At 39.8% G+C, this 27,641-nt stretch overlaps 1 protein-coding gene and 1 long non-coding RNA gene across 2 annotated transcripts in view; one reads left to right on the top strand and one right to left on the bottom strand.

Annotated features, from left to right (window-relative positions):
• Nucleotides 1-444: 444 nt before the first annotated feature.
• LOC149315932 (uncharacterized) lies at nt 445-4,476 on the bottom strand. Its single transcript, XR_016280690.1, has 3 exons — nt 4,282-4,476; nt 1,366-1,453; nt 445-846 (listed from the first exon to the last, which is right to left on the bottom strand). It is a non-coding gene; the product is annotated as an uncharacterized LOC149315932 (long non-coding RNA).
• Nucleotides 4,477-22,773: 18,297 nt separating this feature from the next.
• CD34 (CD34 molecule) overlaps nt 22,774-27,641 on the top strand; it is a 54,986-nt gene continuing 50,118 nt past the window's right edge. Inside the window, exon 1 of the mRNA XM_089514443.1 lies at nt 22,774-23,055. Within this exon, the coding sequence (XP_089370569.1) occupies nt 22,977-23,055 (79 nt within the window). The 5' untranslated portion in view covers nt 22,774-22,976. The remainder of the gene's footprint in view (nt 23,056-27,641) is intronic.

Raw genomic sequence — 27,641 nt, forward strand, 5'->3', positions numbered from 1 at the left:
TAGCGACCTTGGAAGGATGCAAGCCTGAGTCGAGCTTGGGCCCTTTTGCTGGTCTTGAACTTGCAACCTATCATCCAATTTTCTTCACAAGATTTATTCAGAGGAGATTTGCCATTGCCTTCCCCTGAGGCTGAGAGAGTGTGACTTGGTGAAGGTCACCAAATGGGTTTTACGGCCAAACAGGAATCAAACCCTGGTCTCCCCAGTCATAGTCCAACAGTCCAATCACTAAACCATGCTGGCTCTCAATGAATGAATGAGTGAATGAATAAATGAATGAAAATAGCCAGACATTTTACCACACCTTAAACTGAGTAGGAACACTGAACGATTTCTGTTTTACACTGTATCCACAACAAAAGTACAATGTCCTAGACGAGTGTCACATACCATTTGGCGAATGCAGATGCCTCCAACCCAGCCTGAAATAAAAACACTATGAAGTGATATGAAAATATATATTTCAAGTGCTGATACATAGGTGATAGTGCATATTATTTTTTGTGTTGCTTAAAAGGCTAGGGCCCAAACCAGTGCAGAAAATGTCACAAGAAAAATGGGTTTAGAACTTTTTAAACATACAAGCTGTGAAAGCCATTGCATCAGAAGGAATCTGAGACAGAAATTTGAACCCTGATCTCCAGAGTCATAGTCCAACACTCAAACCACCATGCTGACTCTTAGAATCCCTTTACTTAGAGGCTTTTAAGTAGAAAATGGCTGTCTGCCTATCAGGTTGTTACAGTAGTTGATTTCTGGAATTCTCAGAAAGTTGAACCAGATGAATCTTGAGATGCTTTCCAGTTTTGTGAGTACCTGATAAAATTTCTGGTGACTTAGAGCAATCTAAGAACAGGAAAGGAAACAGAAAGTTAATTTCATGAGTTAGTTTAGATGAACAGCCATGAACAATAAATATGCTGCAGGCAAATTGTCATCTTCAGGGGAATTTAAACTTTGCACTGCTTGCAGAAGTAGATGGAAAATTGATATCAGTTTATTTATTTAATTTGAATTTAGAAAAATCTTGCAAAATTTAGATGGTGGAGTGGGGGGAAGCCCTGAGATTTTACTGCCCTCTAGAGATGGGTAAGAATTTTATTACATGGGCAAAGGTCTCTAGAATTTTCCAAACCTGACAGAATTCAAATGAGAAAGAAAATAAAAGAAACAGATTTTCCATCACAATTATACAATCTCCCTTCTCTTTTAAAGTGGAAGTTGCTCAAACTGGCATATGCAAATTGTAGTCTTCTCTTATCTAGCTTTTCACAGTCACTCATGAAAACAGACTCCAAAGAGTAAGCAAATACCCTGACTGGTGGTGTGTAAAGGGAAAATTATTTGGCCATCATCCCTCCTCACCTGAGTCTGTGTTTTGTTTTTTGAAAGAGAGAGCTCTTTCTTGGCATAGTAAGTAGGACCGGTTTTCAGTGTATCACTCTCTGGAATGCTAGAAGTTTAAGGAATGAAAGAAAAATTAATCTCTGGTGAAATGGATTCTTGTTTAGAAAACAATGTCTTCATTTTGCCCCCCTGCAGCTCCCCATCCTCAAATGCAGAGTCAACAGTTCCCTCCTCCTGCTCTCATGCTTTCCCTTATTTATTTACAGAAGAGTCAATGGCATTTATCACACGGAGGTTTTTGCAGGTCAGATCCAGGGTGTCTCCTGGTTCAGCTATGTGAATTCACGTCATAATGTGAACGTTTTATCACACCTGGTTACCCATCTGCACTGGGGAGATAATCCGGTTTAACTCCACTTTAACTGTGCAGGCTCAGTGCTATGGAATTCTGGGAAGTGTAGTGTCATGAGACATTGAGCCTTGTCTGCCAGAGAGCTCTGGTGCCTCAGCAAACTAATAACTTATTATTATTATTATTTTAAAAATTAATTATTATTAATATCATTATTATTATTTTAAAATAATACATTATTGTTAATATTATTTAAAAATAATAAATTATTATTATTATGGGAGTTGGAGTTTGTTGTGGGGTCCTTGGCTCGAGGCTATGGAATTCTGGGAGTTGGAGTGTCTGTCCCAGCCTCCGGTGGCACCCTCCTTTGCTCCCATCTCCCTCCAGCCTCCTGTTTCATTCCCTTCTCACCTGTCATCTAGAAACCCTTGGTTTCATTCCCTCCATCCCTTTCCAGTTTCACGTGAATGCTAGCGTCACATGAATAATAGGGAATGTCACCTATCCCTAAATGCCCTCTGCTTCATCCGAATGTGTCACCTATCTCTAAATGCTCTCTGCTTCATCCGAATGTATCACCAGCAAAATAATAATAATAATAATTATTATTATTATTATTATTATTTTGCAGTGAAATATTTTTTATTATTAAAAATAATAATAAAACATTTCTTTCACTGCAAAATAATCAGTGTAGAAGCTGCAGGTCTACTTGGAAGTAAATCCTTTGGATCTGAAGGAGGTTACATCTGCACTGTGAAGTAATCCAGTTTGACTCCACTTTAACTGTCCTGGCTCAGTGGTATGGAATTCTGGGAACTGTAGTGTCATGAGACATTGAGCCTTCTCTGCCAGAGAGCTCTGGTGCCTGAACCTTTGCACTTCTGGAATGAAGAAGGGAGCCTGGTTCCACTTTCACGTGAATGCTAGCCTCACGTGAATGACAGCACCCTTTTCTATGGGTTTTAGGCCTGTTACAGACTGCCAAAATAAAGCTGCACCAAAGCTGCACTCCAGTGATTAGGAATGGAGTGTGGCTTTGGCGCGACCTCCGGACTCATAGGACCCATGCATCATTTAAATAGCATACCTCCAAAGAGACCCGAAGCAGCTTTATTTTGGCAGTCTGTAACAGGCCTTAGAGTCCGTTTTGGCACTCAAACTAGCACTCTTTTTCTGGGCTTTGGAATCCATTTTGGCATCTATAAGAGCACCCTTTTCTATGGGTTTTGGAGTCCGTTTTTGCATTCAAACCATCACCCACTGCCCACCCTCAGCTCTGTCCACATTAAAACGTGAATACATTCATTCCCCAGTAGCTCTCTGCCCTTTCCTCAGCGGCATTTCCCCCTTGGCAGCAATGGAAGCAGATGGAGTACCAGAAGCAAATGGGGAAAAATTGCAGCACAGCATCATGGGAAATATGGGACCTTGGAGGTTTGGGAGGGTATACCGGGACGGAAGCAAAGTTGCATTCCGCACCAGACCAAAGTGAGCTTGAATGCGAATTCTGTGAATTCACTTTTTACCGAATTCACCAAAATGAGGAGTCACTTTAGATTCACTGCGGAAGCACCACAGAAGGAGCTCCCATAGAAAGGAATCTCGTCTGATAACACGTTCACATTATAACATGAATTTGCATCGTTCGACCCGCAGTCACATCGGATCTGAGCTGCAAAAAGCTGCAAAAACCTCTGTGTGATAAGGTCCAATGTTGTCACCCCAGAATCAGTACTGGAGAGGACAGAAGCAGATTGGATCAAAGAAGGAATTGGCTGAAAGTCCAGCTGCAGTGTGTGCCTGGCAGAAGACAGGAGAGGTAATGTAAGGGTGCTTCTGATGATAATGACTTGCTCAGGAAAAGCAACTGGCAGCTCTGTGTGACCAAAAGTAGGTGGAGGCTTTATTTTCTGTGGCTAGTTTGTGCCAAAGGGCAGTTGTATCAATGACAAAAGACAAAAAACAAACAATAAAACTCAAAGAAATTAGACAATTAGAACAGTGGCTTTAGATGCCATACTTGATCTGGTCTTTGGTCTCTTTTCACCACCAGACAAAGACCTTCCAAATTGAAAAAGATCTTTAGCTTTTAATTGGTTGGTGTAGGTGGATGTGCAATGGCTGTGTTGTTTTTATTTAAAGTAAGTATTCAGTGTCTTCTTAAAAATTTAATTATTGTCTTAACTGGATTGATTCTTTAACGCTTTAAAACTTTTGGACCACATGCTGTTTTTTAGCTTTTTTGTTTTAATTTACATTTTGCTTTTGGTCCTCCATGGGAAGAAAGTTAGTCTAAAGCAGTATGAAGTGGTATATAAATAATAATAATAATAATAATAATAATAATAATAATAATAATAAATTGTTTATTTATAAACCGCTTTTCCCAGGATCAAAGCAGTGTACAGTATAGAGGTAAATACAATACAAAACAAATGACATATTAAAAATACACATCAATACCCATTAATTCCACAAATATTGGCTAAAAACATTCCACATTATTAAAATAGCAATTATAATTACCTACAATGAAACTTGTTTGTTTGTAATTTTAAAATTCATTAAATACATACATTGACTGGTATTCTGTACTGAAGTCACAGATTTGTAAATCCCCACTTTAACTTCCAGCAGTCCCTTTGGAACAAGGAGATCTGTTCAGCTGCTGATCAGCCTCCAAGGAGGATGACTTTTCTGTATCCATCCCACCAGTAAGCAAGATGGCAACAATCAGAAGCAGGAACCCTATTACAATTTCTTGTCACAGACAGGCCAGGAAAGCAGTGGCCCAAGTGATGACCCAGATCTGTCCCTGCCAGTGTGCAATAAGTAGGTGTTTACACACCCATCCCACTACTAGTGCGTGTTCCTTAACTGCCTGTGCTGTCGCGCCTACTGAGAAGCCCTCCTACTATGATATCTGATGCACAAATGGAGTGCCTGGCTGCACTCATTACCAGATGGAATGTAAGGAGTGTGGAGGGCCATCTAATCAGCCAGAATTTGCCATGGAGTTTTCAGGAAACTGGACAGCAAATGGCAGGTCAATTTGACCCATGTTAAGGCTTGTTTACCCCAGGATCAGGCTGGATCCACTGGGTCCACATCTGGTCTGACAGTATCCAGCCCAATACTGGCCCCAGAGTTTGTCCTGTGTCATCCAAACAGCCCCTTTTGGCTCATGCAGACAGCCCCACAACTTCATGCACTGGTGGGAGGGGAGTGTAAACATCCTCCTCTTTATGTTTTGATCAGCAGCTGAACAGGTTTCTTTCACAGAAAACGCTGCTTCCAATGCAGGAAGCATGTTTCTGTATTCAGAAAATGTGTTTTTTGTGTGCAAAAATGTGTATTTCTCAGCAGGATAGTTCCTCTGTAATACTTCAGGAAGTTTGGATGCAGGGAGAATGGTGTGGAGAAATACTTGGTTTTCTAACCATATTGGGGGGGGGGGGAATTACAGTAATTTTTCATCCCTGTATGCATCCCTAGTACATGGGAATGTGGATGTTTGGAAGACCTTTGGAAGGAGTTGTGGATGGATGCTAGAGTTGTAAAGTTGTTTGGAGTTGATGAGAGAGAAATCAGAATTAAGCACCTTTCAGAGTTCCCATATCCACCACACACGCCCTATTTTAAAAATGTAGAGGTCATTCTGATATACTATTGTATTCCCTGAGATTTTATTCTGAAGTAATTCTATGAGCACCAACATTATGGTGAACACTGTATGGGAACTGCACCTTTTTTTCTGATGTGGTTAGGCTCCTGCCCAATGTTGTCAAAAAGCTATGTGAACAGAATAGTCCTTGTTGTAGTGGTTCCACATGTAAAGGATCACAGGATACCTTTAAAAACAATTTGATATAAAACATCATGTGGGAAAATAGCCTCTAGCATACTTGGATATAACACATAAAGCTGTAGTTCAAAATTCCAAATTGAAAACAGGAGTCAATATGAATGAAAAATGATTTACCTGACATGCACATTTCACTTGAAAATAAGTATCTCATCCAAGCAAGGAAGGAGTCCAGCTAAGAAAAAAAGATAATCAAACCCATGCTTACTTAGCATGGACATTTTTATCCTCCTACACAGTTGATACATCCTTTACAAAATGAACTTTTAACCTTATTTGCATCAAACAGATTAAATCTCCTTCCTTTCTACAATGATCATCCCATATTTATTGTGTGTGTGAGAGAGAGAGGGGGGACCACAAAATTTAGATGACATAGTCCAAGTTTATGATTTTACTTAGGATATGTATGGAACAAAATCTTCACTAGCACTATCTACATTTATTAGATTTTATTTCACATCGTGTACCACACAAAATGGACCAAAATGTTCAGCTACCAATTTTCTAAAACAAGCTAAAAGTTTCACACCAGGTACCATGCAAAATGGGCCATAACATTCAGCAACCAATTTTCTAAAATAAGCTAAATCTTGCCAATCAAATTCACATGAAAATGTTAAAGTTGCCAAAGCCAGAGATGAGCTAGACTCTTAGGAGTTTTTCAAATGGGAGGAATTTCTTTTAAATTCGAATGAAAAGAAAGTGAGGCCAGAATGCATTCACTTGAAGTTGCTAGTTTCGCGCAATTACGTGAATATGCATTGCATTCAAACTGGTTCCCCATTGCCCAAAAATAGCATGCCATTGCCCAAATTTGCATGTGGCAGTCTATCATGCAATAACGTGAAACCCCATGATTGTGTTCAGAATGCTTCCAATTCCCCTTGTCTGATAAACTCTCCAGAAAAACCTGTTATTCTACTGTCCACTTGGAGGGTATATGAGTGTATTGAGCGCATTTCAAAGTGCTGGTGATTACCCATAATGCCTTAAATGGTCTTGGGTGAAGTTATATGAAGGACTGCCTCTTGCTACATGAATCTGCCTTCTTACTGCATTTATCATCTGAAGCTTTGAGCCACCTAAGTACTACATCATGAGCAACAAATATGATTTCATCAAAATGTCAGTAAGATACTTTCCAAAACAACTGTAATGATAATGTCTATGCATTAATTTTATTATGTGCCATGTTGTGTATTTTTTACTGTTGGTTTGGTAGCTTTTACTGGAGTATATTGGAATGGTGAGAATTTTATTGGATGGAATACATCGTAATTTCAAGAAATTTTGGTTGTACCTTGGTCTGAATCTAAAGCTATAGTCACTTTCCTTGCATTTGCTAAAATGACACATCCCAAGAAAGTACACTTTTGTGTGAGGTGGGAGATTGGAGTTAACTAGTAGTTACATCATTTTAAATTATTCATCCTTTGGAAATATATGTCTGTTTATTAATTTTAAAAAATCTTTTAAAAGCTCTTTCTGTTTGTAAAGAGTGTGTTTTCTGGCAAGGCTGGCCTGGTCCTGGTCCTTAACAGAGGACAGAAAACAGAGCAAGGGTAGTGCTATCATCCAATACTGGTGAAGTGCTAGAGGAAGATCTGTCCGTCCACATTTTCACCTAGGAATCAACCTAGAATGCACTGTGGTGTGTTCCTTGTTATTTTTATGACTTCCTTTTTCTTCACCAGCAAGACTGACTACTTCACCTTTATCCCATTTTCCAGCTTGTGACAGCAGCAATAACGTGCAGATCAATACCAGTGAAATATTCTTTCTTCTAGAGATGGTCTGTATTTATGAGGAACATACCCTCCAATCAATGTGAACTTTCTGAGTTAAAGACTGTTAGCAATTAAATGTGAAAGATGAAACAATAATCATCCTTCCCTAAAACCTACTTGTGCAGTCACCTTTCCTAAGACCTGACTGTTCTTCTGAAAATGAATTGATTTTCACTCTGCACAAACATCTAATAATTTCTCAAGGAGAAATTTACAGTAAGTTGCATGAGTAGCAATTCCACAAACACAACAGCAAACAGATGATAATTCCCTGGCTTTTCCTCATTACCTGTGGGTTAATAACAGCTGCCAGCCAGTGAGCTGGAAAATGGTCAGATAAAATAGTTTAAGTGAAAATCTTAGCAAGAACAGAGGTACACCAATAGATATTGATCCTCTGTGTTTCCACAGAAATGAAATATTTACCTGGAGTTGCTTTCTAGCTGATGTGTGAGGTAGAATAAGTAGCAAATCACTAAAAGAGAGAGAGAAAGAAAGAGAGAGGGAGATAAAGTGAACTAATAATATGTTATATACATATGGAAGCCACTAATATTTAGATGTAGAATATACAGTATATGGCCTCCCTGTTTGTGGGATCATTAACTACAGTATAACATACTCATGCCTGGGAAGAAAGGGCACCTGAAGGTCTCTCTGCTGGAAATATAGCATTCACTGTTAACCACAATTTAACTTATCCACAATAACAATGGGAACAGATGCCTCATGGATATGAGGGTCATATTGTATATGTAGTCCCTATTGGAAGGTTTCCTGTAGCACCCTAATGACTAATGAAGAGAGGTGGCTGGTGACTTCCATGTCAGTGGGTTGGCGATTCTTTTCCAGGATTTACATCAGACTTTAAAGGGGCTAGCCACAGGTGTAAATAGAATTTAAACCCTTCAGTATGTCCTTAACAATTCAAACTAAAAAAACAAAACACACTTAGGCCCTGTTCAGACTGGCCTGAAAGGCCAGCCTAGGGATGGAGTTGGGGCATCACATCCACATGATGCACGCTCCAACTCCACACACACCCCAGGGTGCTCTGATGCCGCGTAATGCTCCACATGATGTGTGGCATACTGGCGCACCTCTGGCACTGCATCTGCATGATGCAACACCAAAGGAGCACCATATAGCTGCAGCGCCATGGCTATCATGCCCTTTCCAGGGTGCAAAAAGGAGCCACTTTTTGCCATTCTTTTTTGCTCCCTGGAAATGCCAGATTGGAGCCACGGTGTACATTTGCCACAGACCCGATCCAGCTGAAGAAGGACCGGCTGGAGGCCACCCCTTCGGGGCTGTTTGTACAGCCCCTTACTGCCCTGCTGACACAAAAGTCACTAGCTTTCTCTTCTAACAAATTCAGTATTGCATATTTTTTAATCCTGTCAACATGTCAATGAAAACATTGCAATAATAATAATAATAATAATAATAATAATAATAATAATAATCTTGCATCTGTTGCCCTGACAGAACTCACTGCTCACATTTGGCTTCCACTCATACATAATTAACTGAGGGGGGTAGGAATATAATATAGTTAAAAGTGGAATTGCCCAAAATGTAATATATGAAGAGCAAAAGAAGATTACAACACTAGTAAAAATGTTCAGCATAATGTCCCACCCCAAAACATCAATTTATATAATCTCTCCTCCCAAGAATATAGAAAGAGCCCAGATGAATCAGACCCAGTGACTTTCAAGTCCAGCATCCTGTTCACCAAAGTGACCAACCCAATACCTATGGGAAGCCCACAAACATGTCATTTTCTTCATCTGTTGTTCTTCTGCAACTGATACTTAAAAACAGGTTGGTGCTGATCTTTAAAGCAGCATATAGCCATAATAATTAGTAGACACTGGCAATCCTCTCCTCAATGAATTTGTCTAATCCCGTTTTAAAGCCATCTGTGTTGGTGGCCATCACCCCATCTTGCATTACCTAGTTAATTCAACAGTTTATATGCTGTGTGAAGAAGTGCTTCCTTGTTTCACAGAAGGAGGTAGCTGAAACGTTTTGACCACAATGAATATGCACTAAACCACAGAGATATATATAAAGACAATCTGGGAGGAAGGTGAAAAACAAGCCAACTCTTGTGCCAACAGTTGGGGTTTTTTTTAAAAAAAAAATCTATCCTGGCCTCCATCAGAAGGATCAGCATATGCCTGGCTAGCCATACCTTCAAGGAATTCAGACGGTGAACCATAGTCCTCTGTCAGCTGAAATAAGGCCAAGGACCTGTGCAGGGAAACTTTATATTCATAATTGATGGATGAATATATATTCAATATCATCTGTCCCCCATGTATTTCAGCAGGTCAGGTTCTCTTGCCAACTTGGTTGTCCAAAAAGACATCTTTCCAGATTTCTTCACCACACCAGAAGACGTTGAATGGAAAACAACTAAAATAAAACATATTGTTGTACAAAATATTTGCAAATTGTGCTTATTCTCCTTTCTCCTTTATTAACATATTGTGTTAACAAAAGTAACATAAAATTTTCCACAAACATATGTGCAATAGCTCTGTAAATTGTGAGTGCAGCAGAACCTTCTTGCTCAACCACAGGTTCCACTGAAGAAATTGGGCATTGAGAGAATGCCACTCCTTTACAACAGAGAAAAATCCAGCACTGTCTGACATCTTAAGCACATAACATCAGTTAAAAGAGCATATAAAGCCAATGCATTTTAAAATTAATTGATAAATATTTTAAAATTCACAATTTAAAATAGTCTGGATAGACCTGCCAAAAGAGATTGGTCTTTATTGCTGCTTTCATTGTATCCAGTTAATGAATTTCCTCCAGCAGGTCAATTCAAAATGTTGGACAATAACATTTAAAACAATAAAAATAATTTCAACATTTGAAAAACCTATTTAACGATTAAGTTGTTTAAAAAGTTGAGGTCAAATGATTGTTGTTGCTTGCCTTCAAGTCATTTCCAACACCATATTGGTTAAAACAATATAAGATCATATATGTGTATACACTGGTTTACATCATTAGGTTCTGAAGACTTTGCTTTTTGGATTTGTTTTTTGTTCAGAAACTACTTCACACTGAATCACCAACATTCTATCACCGTTTCTAGTCAATCATCACCAGACGAGACCCCAGTAATATATGTGAATTTGGGAGGTGGGTACTTGCTTGTACCAATCCAAAATTGTTATTGTATTACAACTCTGCACACCTCTTTTTTCCCCCCAGAACATTTTTGTTAGAAAATGTGACTATCTCTTAGTTCACACCCATCACTGGGTCATTTATTACCAATGTTAGTAAGTGCCAGTCCCAACACTGTCCTTTAGTAAAATCCTTTTGGTTGTTAATTGCTGTCAAATTGACTTTGACTTATGGTGATCCGACGAATGTGAGACTTCCAAGTCACCTTGTCATCAGCAGCTCTGCTCAGGTCTTGCAGTCTCAGGGCTGTGGCCTGACTGAGCCTATCCATCTATAATAGGATCTTCCTCATTTCCTACTGCCTTCCACCTTGCCAAGCATTGTTGTATTTTCTAGTGAGTCATTTCTTCTCATGATATGTCCACGAAAGCCTCAGTTTAGCCATTTTGGATTCTAGGGAGAAGTCAGGCTTAATTTACTCTAGGGACATGACCCTCATTCTTGCCACAATCACACTTGTTAAAGAATTGCACTTTCTTGTGAGCAGCCATAATCACATGTCTGTATAAATCTGTGACTGGGGCTATTTCTGCAATCACATTCTCTTTCGGTCTCACCCTTAACCTGCCTCCTTTCCCTATGCCCTACCCAGCATACCTTTCAGGTTTTATATTCTGTTTTCATTTATTTTTATTTTCATTTTTTCATGGAATTCTGAAACCTTGCTACTGCAATTTGATTTTTTGAAATAAAAAAAAAGAAATAGAAAAAATATAAAGGGAATCAGGCTACTTGGGAATAGCAAGGGAAAGAGGAGATATGGGGAGATATCTGCTCCATTCCTTAGTTCCAAATCCTTTCAAAATTTCAAAGGTTTTTTTCTTTTTCTTTTGATGTCTACATTACACTGGCTCTCACTTTGGTCCTCTACTCATTTCTATATCTGATACATTAAATGTTCCAGCCATTGACAGTTGTGAGTGTCTCTGTGTCCACACAGGCCAGTAAATTTAGGCCCGGTCCAGACAGACGGGATAGGATGCCCTCGTCACGTGCGAGGGGCAGCACTTCTAGACACCCCTCGCACGTGATGAGGGCATCAAAATGGCACCGCCCTGTACAGATGGGCATCACCATTGTTACGTGCTGGACGCATAGCATCCGCACATTGCAGCACCAATATGTTGCCAGTGCACCATTGGCACACTGCGATGTCATAATGGTATCACAAGAAGAACCCACTTTTCACGGGTTATTTTTGGTCCGTGGGGAAGTCCCGTGGTCTGGAGGCTGCGGCTTCCCCGTGGACCAAAACTAGGCGCCAGGAGACAGTCCTTTTCGGACGGTCTGTCTCGTGCCTTAGTTTCCCTTCTTTAAGTAATTTCTGGACTCTGATTGTGGTTTTCTTCCCACCCAAGCATGATGCAGTATGCGAAGTACTCAGGCCAACAGGGCTCCTGAACACCAACAGTTAGTCTCGTATACATTTTGACTTACTCTACACTAAAGTTGTAGACTCTATTATGATAGAAATCCGAGGTCTGGAGCTGTGAATTCTAGCTGTCAGGCATGTCCAATTGGGCAGAGATTTTCCCCTGCCCAAGGGAGAAGGTGTGATATTTCCCTAAAGTAATCCAGAATATTTCATAGATATAAACAAACTGTATCTTTCTTTCTTTCTTAGCTATGTTTTAAAATTGTACTAGACTGTAATAAAATATATATGCTGCAAATACCTAAAACCACTAATCACATGGTGAAAGTTTTATCATCCTAGGCACTGTGCAGAGCCAAGCAGGAAAAAGACATGGATTAACACCAAAATGGCTTTTAAGAATCCATAGACCGGGTTTTGTTGGCTGACCCCAACAGCTCTAATGTTGTGTTAATAAACTGATCTAAATTCATGAGCTATAGCTGGCTTCAAGTTTTATGTGGGGAAACTGATGTCAGAGGGTGTCACTTGATAATGTGGAGGGCGAGCCGTCTATTGGCATGTACCACACCAAATCATGAACATTTGTGTTATGTACACAGGGAGACTGTGGGAAAGAGAGATCTAATAGTTTTACCCAACCCCCCCCCCCCCCACTCCCATTCACTGATCCTACAGTACAAAAACAGGAAATCTATAAAGTGCTTATAGCAAAACCAGTGTCTTAAATTCATGCTGTGGGTGGTTTGAAATGATGGTGGTGCTTTTATAATATAACCTATGCAATATAAATAGGAGTACTTTGAATGAATGAATGAATAGATGGGTAGCTCCAGCAGATATTTTATGAAAGATACAAAAAAAAAAAGTATCAAACACAGTGTTTGACATTTACTAAATCAACAGGATGCATTATGTCGCTGTCAAGGATATACTTTCTGCTACCATGAGATCATTATTTTCCCCTTATGATATGGGTGCATCTCTTCCTTTGGGGCTTTATATATTTCAATAAAAGGTTTTCATTATTTATTCATTTAATTAATTTATAACCCGCCCTTTTTTCAATATAGGACCCTAGACAGTTTAAAATATAAACTGGATTAAAATAGCAACAAAATAATATATAATACAAAACTTAAAAACCATGAAAAACAATCCAGTTAAGGCATTAATGTAAAACTGTTAAAAACACATTCAAAATATAGGGCCTGAACAGATGGGCCAAATGAAGCAGCTTTTGGCTGCTTTGGAGGTATGCTGATTAAATGCATGCCTTCAAAGTGGCCAGAACCCATGCCAGAGCCATGCCTCAGCACCAGAACAAAAAGGAGCTGGGATAGTCTGACTCCTGGTGGTGCCAGTCAGCCCAGGGGAATGAGCCATGTGGGCACCAGGGCTGCAACCCACTTCCAGCTGGAGAGGACTTGGGCTGCTCTTTTGTGCCCCTCTGTTCCAACCCATAGTAAAAAATAGAGCACATTCCATTAAAAAGATCCTTCTGCCCCAACCAGTTAAGCATTGGATGCCTCAAAGGAGAACTGTGCTCCCAGTTGCAAACATCTGAAAACTGCCTCCTATGTTAAAGTTCGGCAACTTTGGGAGGATCTGGGGGAATCAATTCTTTGGTCTTGAATAGCAAGTACAATAGCAATAGCAAGTACATTTCTATACCACTTATCAGTGAACAAACACTTCCTAAGCAGTTTACAATGTGTAAGCCAATTGAATCACTCTTTGGGCCACACTGACTGCCAAATGTGCCAAAAAATCAAAATAAAACTGACTGGAAATTAATTTCATTTTCAAAAATCAGGCATCGCTGAAAAGGGCATAGGTAGCAAAAACAGGCTTTTCCATTCACTTAGATACCAAGGGCAAATGACCCAGTTTCTCCCCTGCCCTTATGTCACTCTGTTGAGATGGTGCAGGGCCAAAGGCCCACTTCAGCTGCAGACTGTCCACACATAGGAAGGGCTGTCCCACAGCAAATCTGGGCCATGTATCCCTTAATGCAGTTTTTTAGATTCAGACCAAACTTTTTGGTCTGAATCTAACCAGCAAATCTGGAGCATCCCAAAGTGATGCCGGAAGCCATCCACACAATGTCCCACTGTGCCACCACCAATAGTTGCATGAGTCACTCCTCTGAGGTCAGAACTGTTGAGGTATGGAGCAGCATTGAAAATGTTCAGATGTGGCAGAGAAGCTAATGGACACTCACTGTCCTTAACCAGATATTGGTTGCAGCTGTGGATCTAGATAGCAGGTGATTGTCCAAGGTTGCAGAGTGTGCCAGAGAGCAGCATGTAGCACTTATGTAAATATGCTGTATCATCTGGAATGGTGGACAGTAATCTAGGTAACACAGGAAATTGTACAGGAAGGGGTTGAGCTTGATTGCCACATGGCAAAAGTGTATATAAGCTCAAATCATCATTGTAAAGTGTGGGTTTTAGTAGGAGGAGTTTGTCTGTGTAGCTTTGTTCTCACATGTGTGTTTGCAACAGGAATAAACAGTGCCTCTTTGGAGAAAAGCCAGCCTACAGTGTTTTAATCTAGCAGCTGTTTTTCCTGGCAAAGCTTCAGTCTACCAGTTTGTCTATCTACTCACAAGCTTCCAAGATCACTCTGCGTTTATCTCTGCATATTTTCCCAACAAGAAGCAGGTGCCCAGCCTTGTTGCTGGCCTCTGACTTGCACCAGTGACAGCAGTGGCAGTGGCACAGGTGGATTCTGAACAGACAATTGCCAGGTTTCACTCTGGAATATGCACATAATGGGGAAATTCAGGGCAACTTTGGATTTATTTAAACAGAATTATAAGTGGAAGACCTGGACATTCAAAGTTCCACTAGTTTTAAAGCCACAATAATATTTTGTTTCTGATCCACATGAATTAAGATTTAAATGTAGTACTCAGGACCCTTCTTCTGATTTATTTAAAATAAACAGTGTTGGGTTTGTTTGTTTTTCAAAACAAGTGGCATAAGACTTAGCATTTCCCAAACACACTTGACAAACATTTGAAACACATCCTGAAGACAAAGGTTTCACTTTTTTGTTTATAACAGATTTTTTTAAAGAACTTTATTTTGGGACTTTTATGCCTGTAGTTCCAGGCCAGCTAATTTTTAAAAATACAGGACAGTATAAATGATTCTATATATAAAAAAAGCTGGGACAAAGCAGCATAGCAACAGATGTTTCCCCTGAAGTGCTAGTTTCCGGTTCTAAGCGAAAATAAGCTACATTTGCCAGTAAATGAATATAAATTTAAAAATCTAGTTAGGAATGTAATTGTTTACTATGTTTCTATGAAACATGTGATGGTTTTTAATGTTAATGTTCATATACCATGATAATGCAATGTTCTCAGTTTCAGAAGAGTATGAGGATACATTTCTAGATAATGAAGAAATATATGGGAATCCCAGTTAAGGTATAAATTTTATTGTAGGAAAGAGTGTTTCATGTAATTTTTCTTTAACTGGATTAAATTTATACAATCACCATTTGACATCCATTTCAAATCATAATCATAAAGAAACTTGTCTGGATCTTCATATTAATTTTATAGCAATACAGAGATTGTCACCAGGTTCCAATGGAACTTTTGGATTTATGTCAAAGCAGCAGTATTAAAATAGGTATCTGATGTTGATAAATTGTTCATAGCCATAATTCAGATACAGCTTTACATTTTTTTCATTGTCTGTATGTAAGAAATTATTTCCATTCAATTTTCCTTTAATTGTCTCAATACTATGTAACCCAATTCAGGTAATGTGATTACGTCCCATTACACCTAGAGGAAAAATTAATCATAGCCAACTGAAATCCCATGGTTTTGAAAGAAATTGGTCCTGGTCAGTTGCAGCTGTGAAAATAGGTGAACAAATTTATATATGCAGATATACATATCCAGATACATATTCAGATATATTGAATAGTCACAATTAGATTTTCATCATTTGGGAGCTGTGAGCTAGAGCATAGTGTATGATTGCCCCGGCAGAGCCAAGCAGAGTTAATTGGGCAGGGCAAATGGTCAACCAGAAATCTCAATAATGTCTGAATGTGACCTCAAATATTTTAAATGACAATAGAGTATATATTAGAGCTTGTTTAATTTGCTCTTTAGCAATTTATTTCTGAATCACTCTAAGAACAGGGGTAGGCAACCTGCGGCCCGGCGAGGCCTTGGGACCGGCCCCAGCCCGGTCCTGCCGCCGATTGCCGCCGGGGCCTTTGGGGAGCAATTGTCTATAGAAGCCTCAGAAACATGCATTTATATTAACATTTTTTAAAAAAATCAGCAATTTTTTTGCGTGTCCTCCATTTTTTAAAAAAAATGTCTTCCATTTGAAATTTTTGTCCTACATTTGTCCTGGTTTATTTATATATTTAATTTTTTTAAAAAATTATTTAATTATTTATTTTTTGGCTTCAGCCCCCCCAGTTGTCTGAGGGACAGCAACCCGGCCCCCGGCTCAAAAAGATTGCCTACCCCTGCTCTAAGAAGGACAAAGAATGCTGTAGCATCTCTAAACACAGTGTGGGCTGCTGTGGGTGTTCAGCCCATTGTTGAAGCTGGTGGCATGGTCAGTTGATTCTCCCAGCAAATTGGGAAAATCTGGAGGTGGGCCAGCGTTTCTCCTCCATCTGCTCAATGCCTTAGTCCATGTCCATTCCATGCATCTGAGCAAGTAGACTCAGGGCCCAAACAGAAAAAGCTGGCTTCCACGTGGCTTTGGGTTTTGGGTGTTACCATTAGACAATGCACACCCTCAAGATGCATGGAAACTGCACTGAAGCTGCTTCCAGACTGCCCAAACCCAGGCAAAAAAGGAGCAAATCTTTTCAGCTCCAATTTGGGTTAGGGGTAGAAAGCACCTTTGGGACTGTGGCGTATGCTTGACACAGTCCTGTGGTGTCTCGGGTGGGGGTGCCTTCAAGTCACCCCTTCAAAGCCGTCTGTTTCAGCCTTCAGTCTACAAAAGCTTATGCTACAACCTCTTTTGCTCAGTTAGTCTCAAAGGTGTTATAACATCCATTTGTATACTGATACTCCAGACTCACACAGATATGTTGTTAAATTATGCTATCATAATTCACTAACAGGATGCCCACCGTTGTATTATGACTTGCTTAACTACATTCTCTTTTAACTTGCACTGTAAGTGCTTGGAGTCTCAAATTAGGAGAAAAGTGGGATATTAAATATTTTAAAAGTAACATAAATAGACCAGGGTAGTCAACCATGCCAGACCTGGGGCAGTGGTGTCATTAGGACCAAAGTCACCTGGTGCAGTAACTCATGGTGTCACACTCCTATTGACCTCCTTCAAAACCACACCATATATAATTCTTAGTAAATTTTTCTTGTACTAATGTTACTCATTAATCATAATGTCTGTATATCACTGAGTTTAACAGTCATCATTATAACATAGACAACTAGCAAAATTAAAAATTAAATTGCAGTATCATATGCACAGCTTAAATTCACTTACATATGCATAGTTTCATGTGTTTGAAGTGAAAATTTTGTAAAAAGTGATGTTTTAAAGAAATTTTTTTAAAATTAAAATTAAAGTTTTACAAATTTTGAATTTAATTTTAAAAAACATTTTTATAATTAATTTAATTTAAAAAAACTCCTTACTCCTCCCACTGAGCCTTGCCCCACTCACACCATCTCTTCAGCATTTTGAAAGGAGACAGGTAGATGCCACAGCTTGTGTCTGCCAAAAGGCAGTTGTTTGGGGAGCAGTGGGGTCACCCCCCTTAGGGTATGACCTGGTGCAGCCCTCACTCCCTGCACCCCCTCCCTTAGTAACTCCACTGCCCATGGGGGCAGTTTTTCTGACCTTAGAGACACTTCAGAGTCAGATCCAAAATGACAAGAAATAATCCCCCCCCCCCAACAAAAGCAGACAAATTCAGAAGCATAAATTTCTTTTAATTGTGCAAAAGCAGGGTTTCCTTCCATGACAAGAACACCTGCTGTGATTCTCTGTTCTGCACAACTATTAAAGGTACAGGAGCCCTGTCCCTTATTTTACCTGGAAGCTCTAATTAGTAGTTTTTAAAATGGGACCTTTCCAAACTGCTGAAAAGGTGAACTGTCACACTTGGAAGTTTCCACAAGAGCCAGATACTCCCTCCTTTTTCTTCCCCCAAAGAAGGGCAATCCAGGAAGCCTGCACAGGTTAAGGACTGCAAAAACAACCACATTGCCCTCTCTTGCCTCTGTGGCTTCAAGACTAATACGCTGATCCAACTGTTGTTTGATACAGGAAATCCTAATCATTATATTTAACGGAGCCAATCTAGATTTGCATTCCTTTGTACACACACAGTAAATTAATTCTCACACCCTAGTGCAGAAGTTCCAATAAGGGATCACGATGCATAACCAGAGAGATTGTTGGATTAGGATGTAACTGGTTCCTTTCACAGGAAACAGGCTGCTTTATCAGATGAGTTTTGTATACTTTTCTTGAATTATTCACATCCTCTGTGTGTTCAGTGAGTTAGAGGGTTTTTTGGTTAGATACTGAGGAAGTTTGGCAGCATAGTCTTCTTGCATCTGCTGCAGGTGTTACATTATTTTGCTAAGGACTGACTTTCCTTGGGAAGTGTAATGCTACTTTACATCATTTTGCTATGAATGGGAGGGGGGATTCCCCACAGCAACCAACATGTCATTTTCAATAAATTTAAAAAGTTTTTTGGTGAATAAAAGTTTCTGGTTTTCTACATGCTTACCCCCATAAAAAGCTATGGCACAGTGAAATTCTGATTCATCTATTGCATAAATATGTTAACAAGCACGAAAAAGTGACAAACATTAACAAAATTTCTATAATTATTCTGGGCATTTTATGACTTCATATTCATTTAATTGAATTAGTTTGTTATTCCTATGTTGTGGTAACTGGTACAGGGAAATATTTACAACCCAATTCTAAATATTGTTATATACAAATAACATCAATAGACCTTTAATTATAGTTAATTTAGTTAATTCAGTTAATTTGCTTAGGGTTACAATGTTAGTACCGTAGTTTCATTTTTTTGATTTGTATTTATGTTTCAGATCATTGTGCTTTGTAAAGTAAAGAAAACCTGGAAAAATCTATACACTAAGCCTGTGATTCACTGCAGGTGTGGAAGCTTCCCCATTCAAGGCACATAATCATTCATTCCAGTTCAAGACTAGGTCTCCACACTCAATGCATTGTCCACATGGGATTATTTTCTCAACGGAAACGAATAAGGGAAGGGCCTCTGTAACCATTATTCAAGGATTTGGAACATGATGTCATCTTTATGCTGGTGACAATCAAGTTCTATGTCTGTGTCCCATCTGAATCAGGAAAGGTTGGGCAAGTACTGAGCTGAGGTCTGGAATCAGTGGTGGGTAGGATATGGGTCAAATCCCAACAAGATGGCAGCTTCACAGCTAGATGATTCCCAAATCTGAAAATACATAGATGGCCTGTTTTGTGGATATAAACCCACTTTTTTATGTACTCTGTAAAGTGGTAATGGACTGGATGAGGAAAAACAGACGAAAACTGATTCAAGACAAAATGCAGGTACTCACAGTGGGGGCCCCTATTCCAGGTATTGAGATACACCCACCAGTCCTAGACGAGGTCACACACCCCCTTAAAGGACTGTGTCTGCAGTCTGGGAGTGCTCCTAGACTCGTTGCTCCTGATGACAAATCAGATAAATGCAACGGTCAGGAGTGCTTATTATCAGCTTCGGCTGATACGCCAGCTGCGTCCTTTCCTGGAACCAGGGGACCTGCAAACTGTGGTACATGTGCTGGTAACCTCACGACTCGACTTCTGCAATGCCCTCTACATGGGGCTACCCTTGTGCCTAGTCCAGAAACTTCATTTAGTCCAAAACATGGCAGCCAGGTTAGTCAAGGGAAAACCCAAAAAACCACATAACACTTATCTTAAAATCACTTGACTGGCTGCCTATTAGTTTCCGGGCACAGTACAAGGTATTGGCAATGACCTTTAAAGCCCCACATGGCTTGGGTCCAACCTATCTATGGGATCGCCTCCTTCCATATAATCCACTCCACGCACTTAGGTCCTCTGGGAAGAATTTACTGCAATTTATAAAGACCAGATTAACTGCTACTACCCAAAAGACCTTTTCTTCAGCTGCTCCCAGATTATGGAATGACCTGCCGGAGGAGATCCTTCATATTACCAGCTTGGACAGTTTTAAAATGGTTGTCAAGACGGATCTCTTCTGGCAGGCCTTTCCTTAAGAACAACTCGGCCACCAACTGAATTGAATCCACCATCTCTCTCAGTGCTCTGCAGCCCCACACATCTATCTCTGACTATTTTAATGTATTTGTGTTTAATAATGTTTTAGGGGAGGGAGGGAACAATTGGGGTATTGGATATTGTATGTCTTCCTGTTAATTGTAAGCCACCTCAACTGTTACACTGGATAGATAGGCCAATGGATAAAGCCACTTCATATGCTCATGTGGGTTAACCTAGGACTAGTCTACATGTAAGTGTATTATGCAAACTGGAATGAATTTTCACACATTCGCATTAATGGTTAATTGACCTTTGTTTGCTGTGCAAATTCACATCTATTCACACTCTCTCTTTGCTGAAAATGCCTAGCCATCTGAATGCATACAAAGCAGACAAACAGCCACATATGTGATAATGCACATTTCTGAAAATTTCAGTGAATACTCTGATAAAGACCACAATACCTTTTCCCATGGAATTTAAAGAGTTTCTCAAGGAGGGCACAAAATGCCCAAACTCCTGTGAATTTTGTGTAGCCAGATCACAATCTATTTGACTGGAATGCAAAGTATTTTAAACATGCAGACTAGACTTTGGCGGAATACAGACGGGCAAAAAGGGGTGTGTTCATGACGTCATAAAGGTATAGCCTTCAGACGGCCCTTACCTGAATGCCGCCATGAACACACCGCCCGCATGCCCCAAGCATGAAGAAGCGGCATTAAAAAGGTGCTGCTTTTCCCCGCTTCTTTTCTATATACTGCGCAGCTGTGCATCTCCGTCTATAAGCTGCTGCACCGGTACGCCAGAATTGTTACGCCGCTAATTTAAGTTGCCCATTTAAAAGCTCCGTGTCTGCTGCATCGCATAATGAGTCGGGGTCCTGGAACATGCGCAGTTTGCACCAAGGCTCTAATTAGAGCGTCAGATGCCATGCAGATGTGGAAGCTGCAGTACAGCTGCACTCTATTTTAATGCTCGTAACCCTAACCCTAACCCTAACCCTAGAGCAACATGTACGCATGCGCTGCTAGAATTGGGGAAAGTTTGGAATTTAAAGTGAACCCCTACACACATTCCTGTGCCATTTTCACCTAACAATAAAAAAACCCTAAAACTTTAAATATTTACATTAGTACAAGGGAGGTGATGGGGGATGGCAGGGGGACAGCAGTGGCAGCGGCGACAGCTGTGGCTGTGCATTGCAGATTCAGCAAGAGCGTGGGGACCAAAGGAGAGGAGGCATCCATGATGCTGGTGACACTGGCAAAGTGCAAGAGGACAAGGATGCCAACACCAGCTGATCACCAGCTGGCAGGAGACCACCATTGTTCTTGGGCAGGGCGAGGGAAAAAGTTTAAAGGGGCCTGGGCGCTTTAAATGTGCACATAGGCTTTCTGCCGCCGGTGCTGTGCACCGCAGCTGCGCAGCTGCGCATCCGCCAGCCGGCAAAGTAAAAAAAAAAGCCCCGTTTTTGGCCGCCCATGCAGAAGCTGCCTCTCTCTTTGCAGCGTCCTCCGAGGTGGCGGTATGGAAACTGCGGGTCAGAAACGGCCCCAGGTGAGGCGTCTTCACTGCCCCCCATGTGGAAGCCCCATACACCTGAGCCACGCCCCCGGGGCGGGCGGTCTGGAGGCTCCGTATTCAGCAGAATACACCTCCAAGACGTCTTCCCCTGCCCGTCTGTACCCCGCCTTTATTCCTAATCTTCACACACTGTTTCAGGGTAGGTATAAATATATTCTAAAACTGGACTTGTGTTAAAGGTCATAATAGATCACAAATAAATGTACAAGTTAACATGCAGAATGGTAGCAGGCATAAAGAACACGCAAAACATGACCTAACATCATATTATAAAAAGCTAACAACATTAGAAAGGAGCTAGCACTCAAATATTTTGAGTGCCCTTTATCTTGCTTGAATAAGAATATGAGAAATACAGGTACAGTGAGCTATCTGTTTTATGAGAAATTGTTACCTGTCCTGAACCTCAAACAAATAAGGCTTGTGCCATTGGTTTTACAAATGATATTTTGCTTGTAAGTTACTCATTTGAAGTATTGACCTTAAATTGTAGACTGCTTCCCACTGCAGGCAGCATTCCATCCTAAAGTAAACTGATTCAAATGTACATGAAGTTATTGTCACACTCTCATTGCTGATTCTGTAATACTGGAAGTCAGAACTGGAATCTCAGTTGTATATTATATCATAGTTTTCTCACTGCTGCATTGCTGTCCAGTGGTGGTTGTCTGTTTTCAGCTTTTACATTGTTGGCATGAACCATGCTGCTACTGCATACAAGAAGTCTGTATGCACCATAGAGAAAATTACATTAGAGGAGCTGCTTCTCACATTTTTATGTAGTTTTAAATTCCAGGGATGACCTTTCTACAGTGAAACAAAGCAACTTCCAGGAAAGAGTTAAGATGATGTGATACAGCAGGGGGGAACTTTAACAATGTGATGTTGAGAGACTGCTCTGAACTATATAAAGCTATGAGATCAGACTTTTGAAAACTCCACCTTCCAAACTTGAGCCACAAACACGTATTTTAGAAGGGAATCCTATCCCACAATATACTGACCTCAAAAGGCTTGAGCTAAAAGGAAGTAACACTGAAGCTTCAACAGTGCTGCAGAAAAACTAACAGGCAAGAGGAACTCAGAAAGACATTCAATTTTATCATAGGCACTCAAGAGGTCACCACTGGGAATGATGTTACTGTGGACTTTTCAAGCAGTGAAGGAGAGGCAGCTTTTCTGGACAGCATTTTGTATGTTAAGCCTGCTGGGTGAGTAGTCTATGAAAAGAATAAAAAAAAAACCCTGCTGTTCTACACAGACCCCGGGGGGGGGGGGGGGGGGTTGAAGAAAATTGTTTATCTAATCCTGCCTATGATATAATCCTTGAAATATTAAGGAAAGTTTTACATTTTGTAATTCATGTTTGCTGGAATATTTGAAGCAACAATAGCTTATAATGAAAGAAGGGAGGAGAATACATACACACTACCAACCAATTCCAAGTCAATTGTATTTAGAAGTAAATTCTCAAATTTTTAGTGTTATACAGCCACTGCCATACAGATATGGGGTAGAGAAGCATGTGAGATATGCACAGTTTGTACATTGCTTTGCAGTGATACATACCAGAGATCTCCAAAGTTGGAGCATCCCTCAAGATTCCTAAGTTTAGTGTGCACTCTTTTTATGACTCATAAAATCCCAGTCTATGTAGCTAACAGTAAAGTTATTTAATAAGTTTATATAAGTAATCTTGCCACAGCAGGGGGTCAATACAATCTAGTGTTTGACAACTCTATAATAACAAATAAAGTTGTCTGGTTTTATTTCATGGTGTTATTTGTTTGTTTGTTCGCTTGTTTATTTTTAAAGGATTAATCATATATACAAACCATTAATATATGCAAATTACTTTTTTTAAAAAGTCATTGGTTTTTGTCTTTCTAGAGACAATTGCATGAAATGTATAATGATCAACAGGAAATGTTAGGTTGTCATTTTTAAAGTTGAACATGCTATATACTGTGTGGGAATATGTAGCACCAATCCCAAACTAACACACTATTTTTAATGCCAAGAGCATTTACATAGAGAGATAATGTGTACTTTCTAATATCTCTGAAGGAAATATTGAGGAAAAAGAAATTATTGCCAGTATATGACATGCAAACAGTCATCCTAACTACACAGGGTTTCCCCCCTCATTTTCTCCATCATTTGTGGAATTAGAACTGTTGTGCATTGTTCACAAACACTGTATGGAAAGGTATCAGAATATTTTGAAATTTCTCCATTCAATGCTAAGAGCAACTTAATTCTCCAGCCATCTAAAATGTTCACCTGAATGCATGCTTCAGTCCATACAATTGCCTTTGATTCAGAGAGGGAGAAGAAAATTTATAAGTGTGTGGCTGCACTGCAGCTGGATGTTCATTTGTATCTCGATTTTAATTTTCATTCATATTACACTGGACGCAGATTCTATTGCATATGAGAATGTTTACCCAGGGCTACTAAATACTTACCTAGAGCTAGATCATAGAATCATAGAGTTGGAAGAGACCACAAGGGCCATCCAGTCCAACCCCCAGCCATGCAGGAACTCTCAATCAAAGCATTTCCAACAGATGGCCATCAAGCCTCTGTTTAAAGACCTCTAAGGAAGGAGACTCCACTACCCTCCCAGGGACTGTGTTCCACTGTCGAACAGCCCTTACTGTCAGGAAGTTCCTCCTAATGTTGAGGTGGAATCTCCTCTCCTGGAGCTTTCATCCATTGTTCTGGGTCCTAGTCTTAAATATGACATCCCTTCAAATATTTAAAAAGGGCTATCATATCACCTCTTAACCTTCTCTTCTCCAGGCTAAACATCTCCAGCTCCCTAAGTCGTTCCTCATAGGGCATGGTTTCTAGACCCTTCATCATTTTAGTCGTCTTCCTTTGGACACACTCCAGTTTCTCCACATCCTTTTTAAAATGCAAAGGTTAAAGAGATCTTCCAACAAGTCAGTTTCTTACCATTTGGAAATAGTACGAAATATGTTGTTTTGAACTCTTGTCCACACCTGGCAATTGTTTTCAATGACGTTTTTGTAATACTTGCATGCCTTGTTGTCTTCTCCCATATGTTAATGATATGTTACCTTCTTTGGCCTATTGTCTACAAATATGAACGTGAGAAGCACTGTATCATAGCTAAAGCAGTATTGGAATGCAGACTTTAAAAGGATGTCTGCTTAGCTTCTTAGATGCATCTTCATCAGTTAACGTTGGATTTCTATGTCAGGAGGGTTGGTTAGTTGGTTTTATTTTGATAAACGCATGCATGCCAAATCTTTCTAACTGAAGCAATGAAAACAAGTGTAAATGATCAGCTGCTGGTTTATCATGGAAGCATTCCAGCATGTTAACCACATGCCTAATGCTTTTATTTGGCTGGGAAAGATCAGTACATTGTTACTACATCTGAGAAAGATACCAATGCAGCTGAGGGTGGATTAGAAGTGGCTCAAGTATTTCTATGCATTACTATGAAGCTGGGTACAGAACAAATGACCCTAATACTGTAGTATCCCTATCAACCTTGGCTGGAAGACAGAATCGTGAGGGATTATAGGAGATGCAGTCCAACAACATCTAAAATATTACTTGTTCCTTATCTTGGTGCTAAGCTTATATTCTTGTCTAGGCAAAAATGAGAGCTGGCACTTAATGTTTGAGCGTATTTTCTGTTGGTACTGACACAGAAAACACATGCATATTGCCAGATAGGATGGAGCGACTGCGGACAGCCCTGTGGGAGGCAATGTAGGATATGAAATAAGGTCTGATTTTAAAATGGTTAAAAAGATGTAACCTTGATGGCAACTTTGGGAAAGCAGTAAACCTTTTACTAAATTCCACTCTGAATTTTATCTATTTGCTTTCAAAATCAAGTATGTCTTTCTTGGCATAAAGTGCATAATAGAGAGCTATGTACCTCCAAACATACAGTAGACGTGCATTTGCAAGATTGCTTCCAGTCACATCATTCTGGCACATGTTCCCAGCATATCTTCAGCTTTCTGAACATAGATGCTTATCACATGGAAAGCAACTTCAAGTTTTCTTGTTCTTCATAGTCTTGATGTGATTGTTTTTAATTTAGGCAGGTATTTTTTAATTGTGGAAACATCTTCCACATTCAGTCATATACTGATCTGGTCCTGCTAAACATATAGGTGATATGCCAAGATTATAATCTCCCACTGATTTGCGTAAGAATAAAATCTTCACTGGGGGTGACAATTCCCAAGCTGTGAAGAAGAAATATGCTGTGAAAGCATCTTACTTATGTCAAATTTCAAAGATGACACTACAGATTGGATGATGTGTGATACAGATAATCTTGCACAAATGCTGAGAATCTCATTTAGATAAATATGTGCATGGGTGCACATGCATGTGCACTTTTACATACATTCCTGTCTCCAAAACTGAAGGAGAAATGGGCTGATAGAATACTAGATTGGGAACACAAAGAAGCAAATCACAGGAAAACCAAATTAATGTTCTTTAAGAGGCACTTTACTCACTCTATTTTAATTAAGGCCTGATACAGAACCTGGTGTACCAGCAAGGGGCCAAAATTAGGGTTCTGTAGGGCTGGGTGTCCACATAGGGCGCCCAGCCCTAATATCGGCATGTGGGCACATTTTGTCTTGCATAATGTATAAAGCAGACCCAAGAGAGTTTCCAAATATGAGAAATCAGCTGAGGTAGGAGGACATCAGGTAAAGGTAATAAAGGTAAAGGTATGTCTAGTTGTAACCGGCTGTAGGGGGTAGTGTTCATCTCTGTTACTAAACCAAAGAGCCAGCATTGTCCAAAGACTGCTCAGGTAGTCCTGTGGCCAGCATGACTGCACCAAACGCTGTTACCTTCCCACCAAAGTGTACCTATTTATCTACTTTTATTTGCACACTTTGGAACTGCTAGGTTGGCAGAAGCCAGGACAAGTGACAGGAGCTCACCCCATCATTCAGCACTTGGGCCTTGAACTGTAAACTTTCCAATCTTCCAATTGTCAGAACTGGTGTCTTAACCACTAAGCTACCGCATCCCTCCATACAAATGCCTAAATCCAGTTGCTAGTCCCACAAAGTAGACTCACTGAAACTATGGGATTTACATTTCATTTGATTGACTATTAGGCTATTGATTCTACAGGTCTACTTCTGACAGAACGTCATATTGCCTTGAGGCCAAACTGAGTGTAGGCTGTGACATGTGATAATCTAACAAACATCTATACATCATTTGCATGTTTGATCTTACAAGAGAAAACTACAGGGTACTATTTATATAGAAAGACTGACATTTTGCATGGGGCTAACTTTCAGGAATTCAGTCCAGATTTTCTAGTTGTTCATTGCATTTGTGGAAACTTTTTTTTAATGGCTCAGATCTGATCACACCTACTGAATTGATGGGTAGTTGGTAATTAAAGATTTACATGTGACCCATTAATTCAATGGGTTTGTTCTAGCTGAGATTAACAATTGTTATAATCATACTAAATAAAGATCATTACATTATTAGAAAATTAATATGCAAGGTAGATTTACCTTTTAGGTTGTGATATATTTCTGATGTGGTCTTAATATTGCCAAAAGAAGTTAAAATGACTATGGCAAGTAAGATTCAGTGCCTACTTGGATAATTAGTCAGTTCCTGAAATTCCCAACAGAATATAGAATGTGTATCCTAGATTTGATTCTGAGATATAAAAATTAGTTTTATTTGAAATGTGTGAACCTGATGGTATATTCATTAAATTCAGCCTGGAGCAGAAAATTCATAATGCCATCAGGTA

This window comes from Sceloporus occidentalis, unplaced genomic scaffold, assembly GCF_023333645.1.
Source record: "Sceloporus occidentalis isolate IW3139 unplaced genomic scaffold, rSceOcc1.0.p SCAF_3, whole genome shotgun sequence".
In the NCBI taxonomy this organism is placed as follows: Eukaryota; Metazoa; Chordata; class Lepidosauria; order Squamata; family Phrynosomatidae; genus Sceloporus; species Sceloporus occidentalis.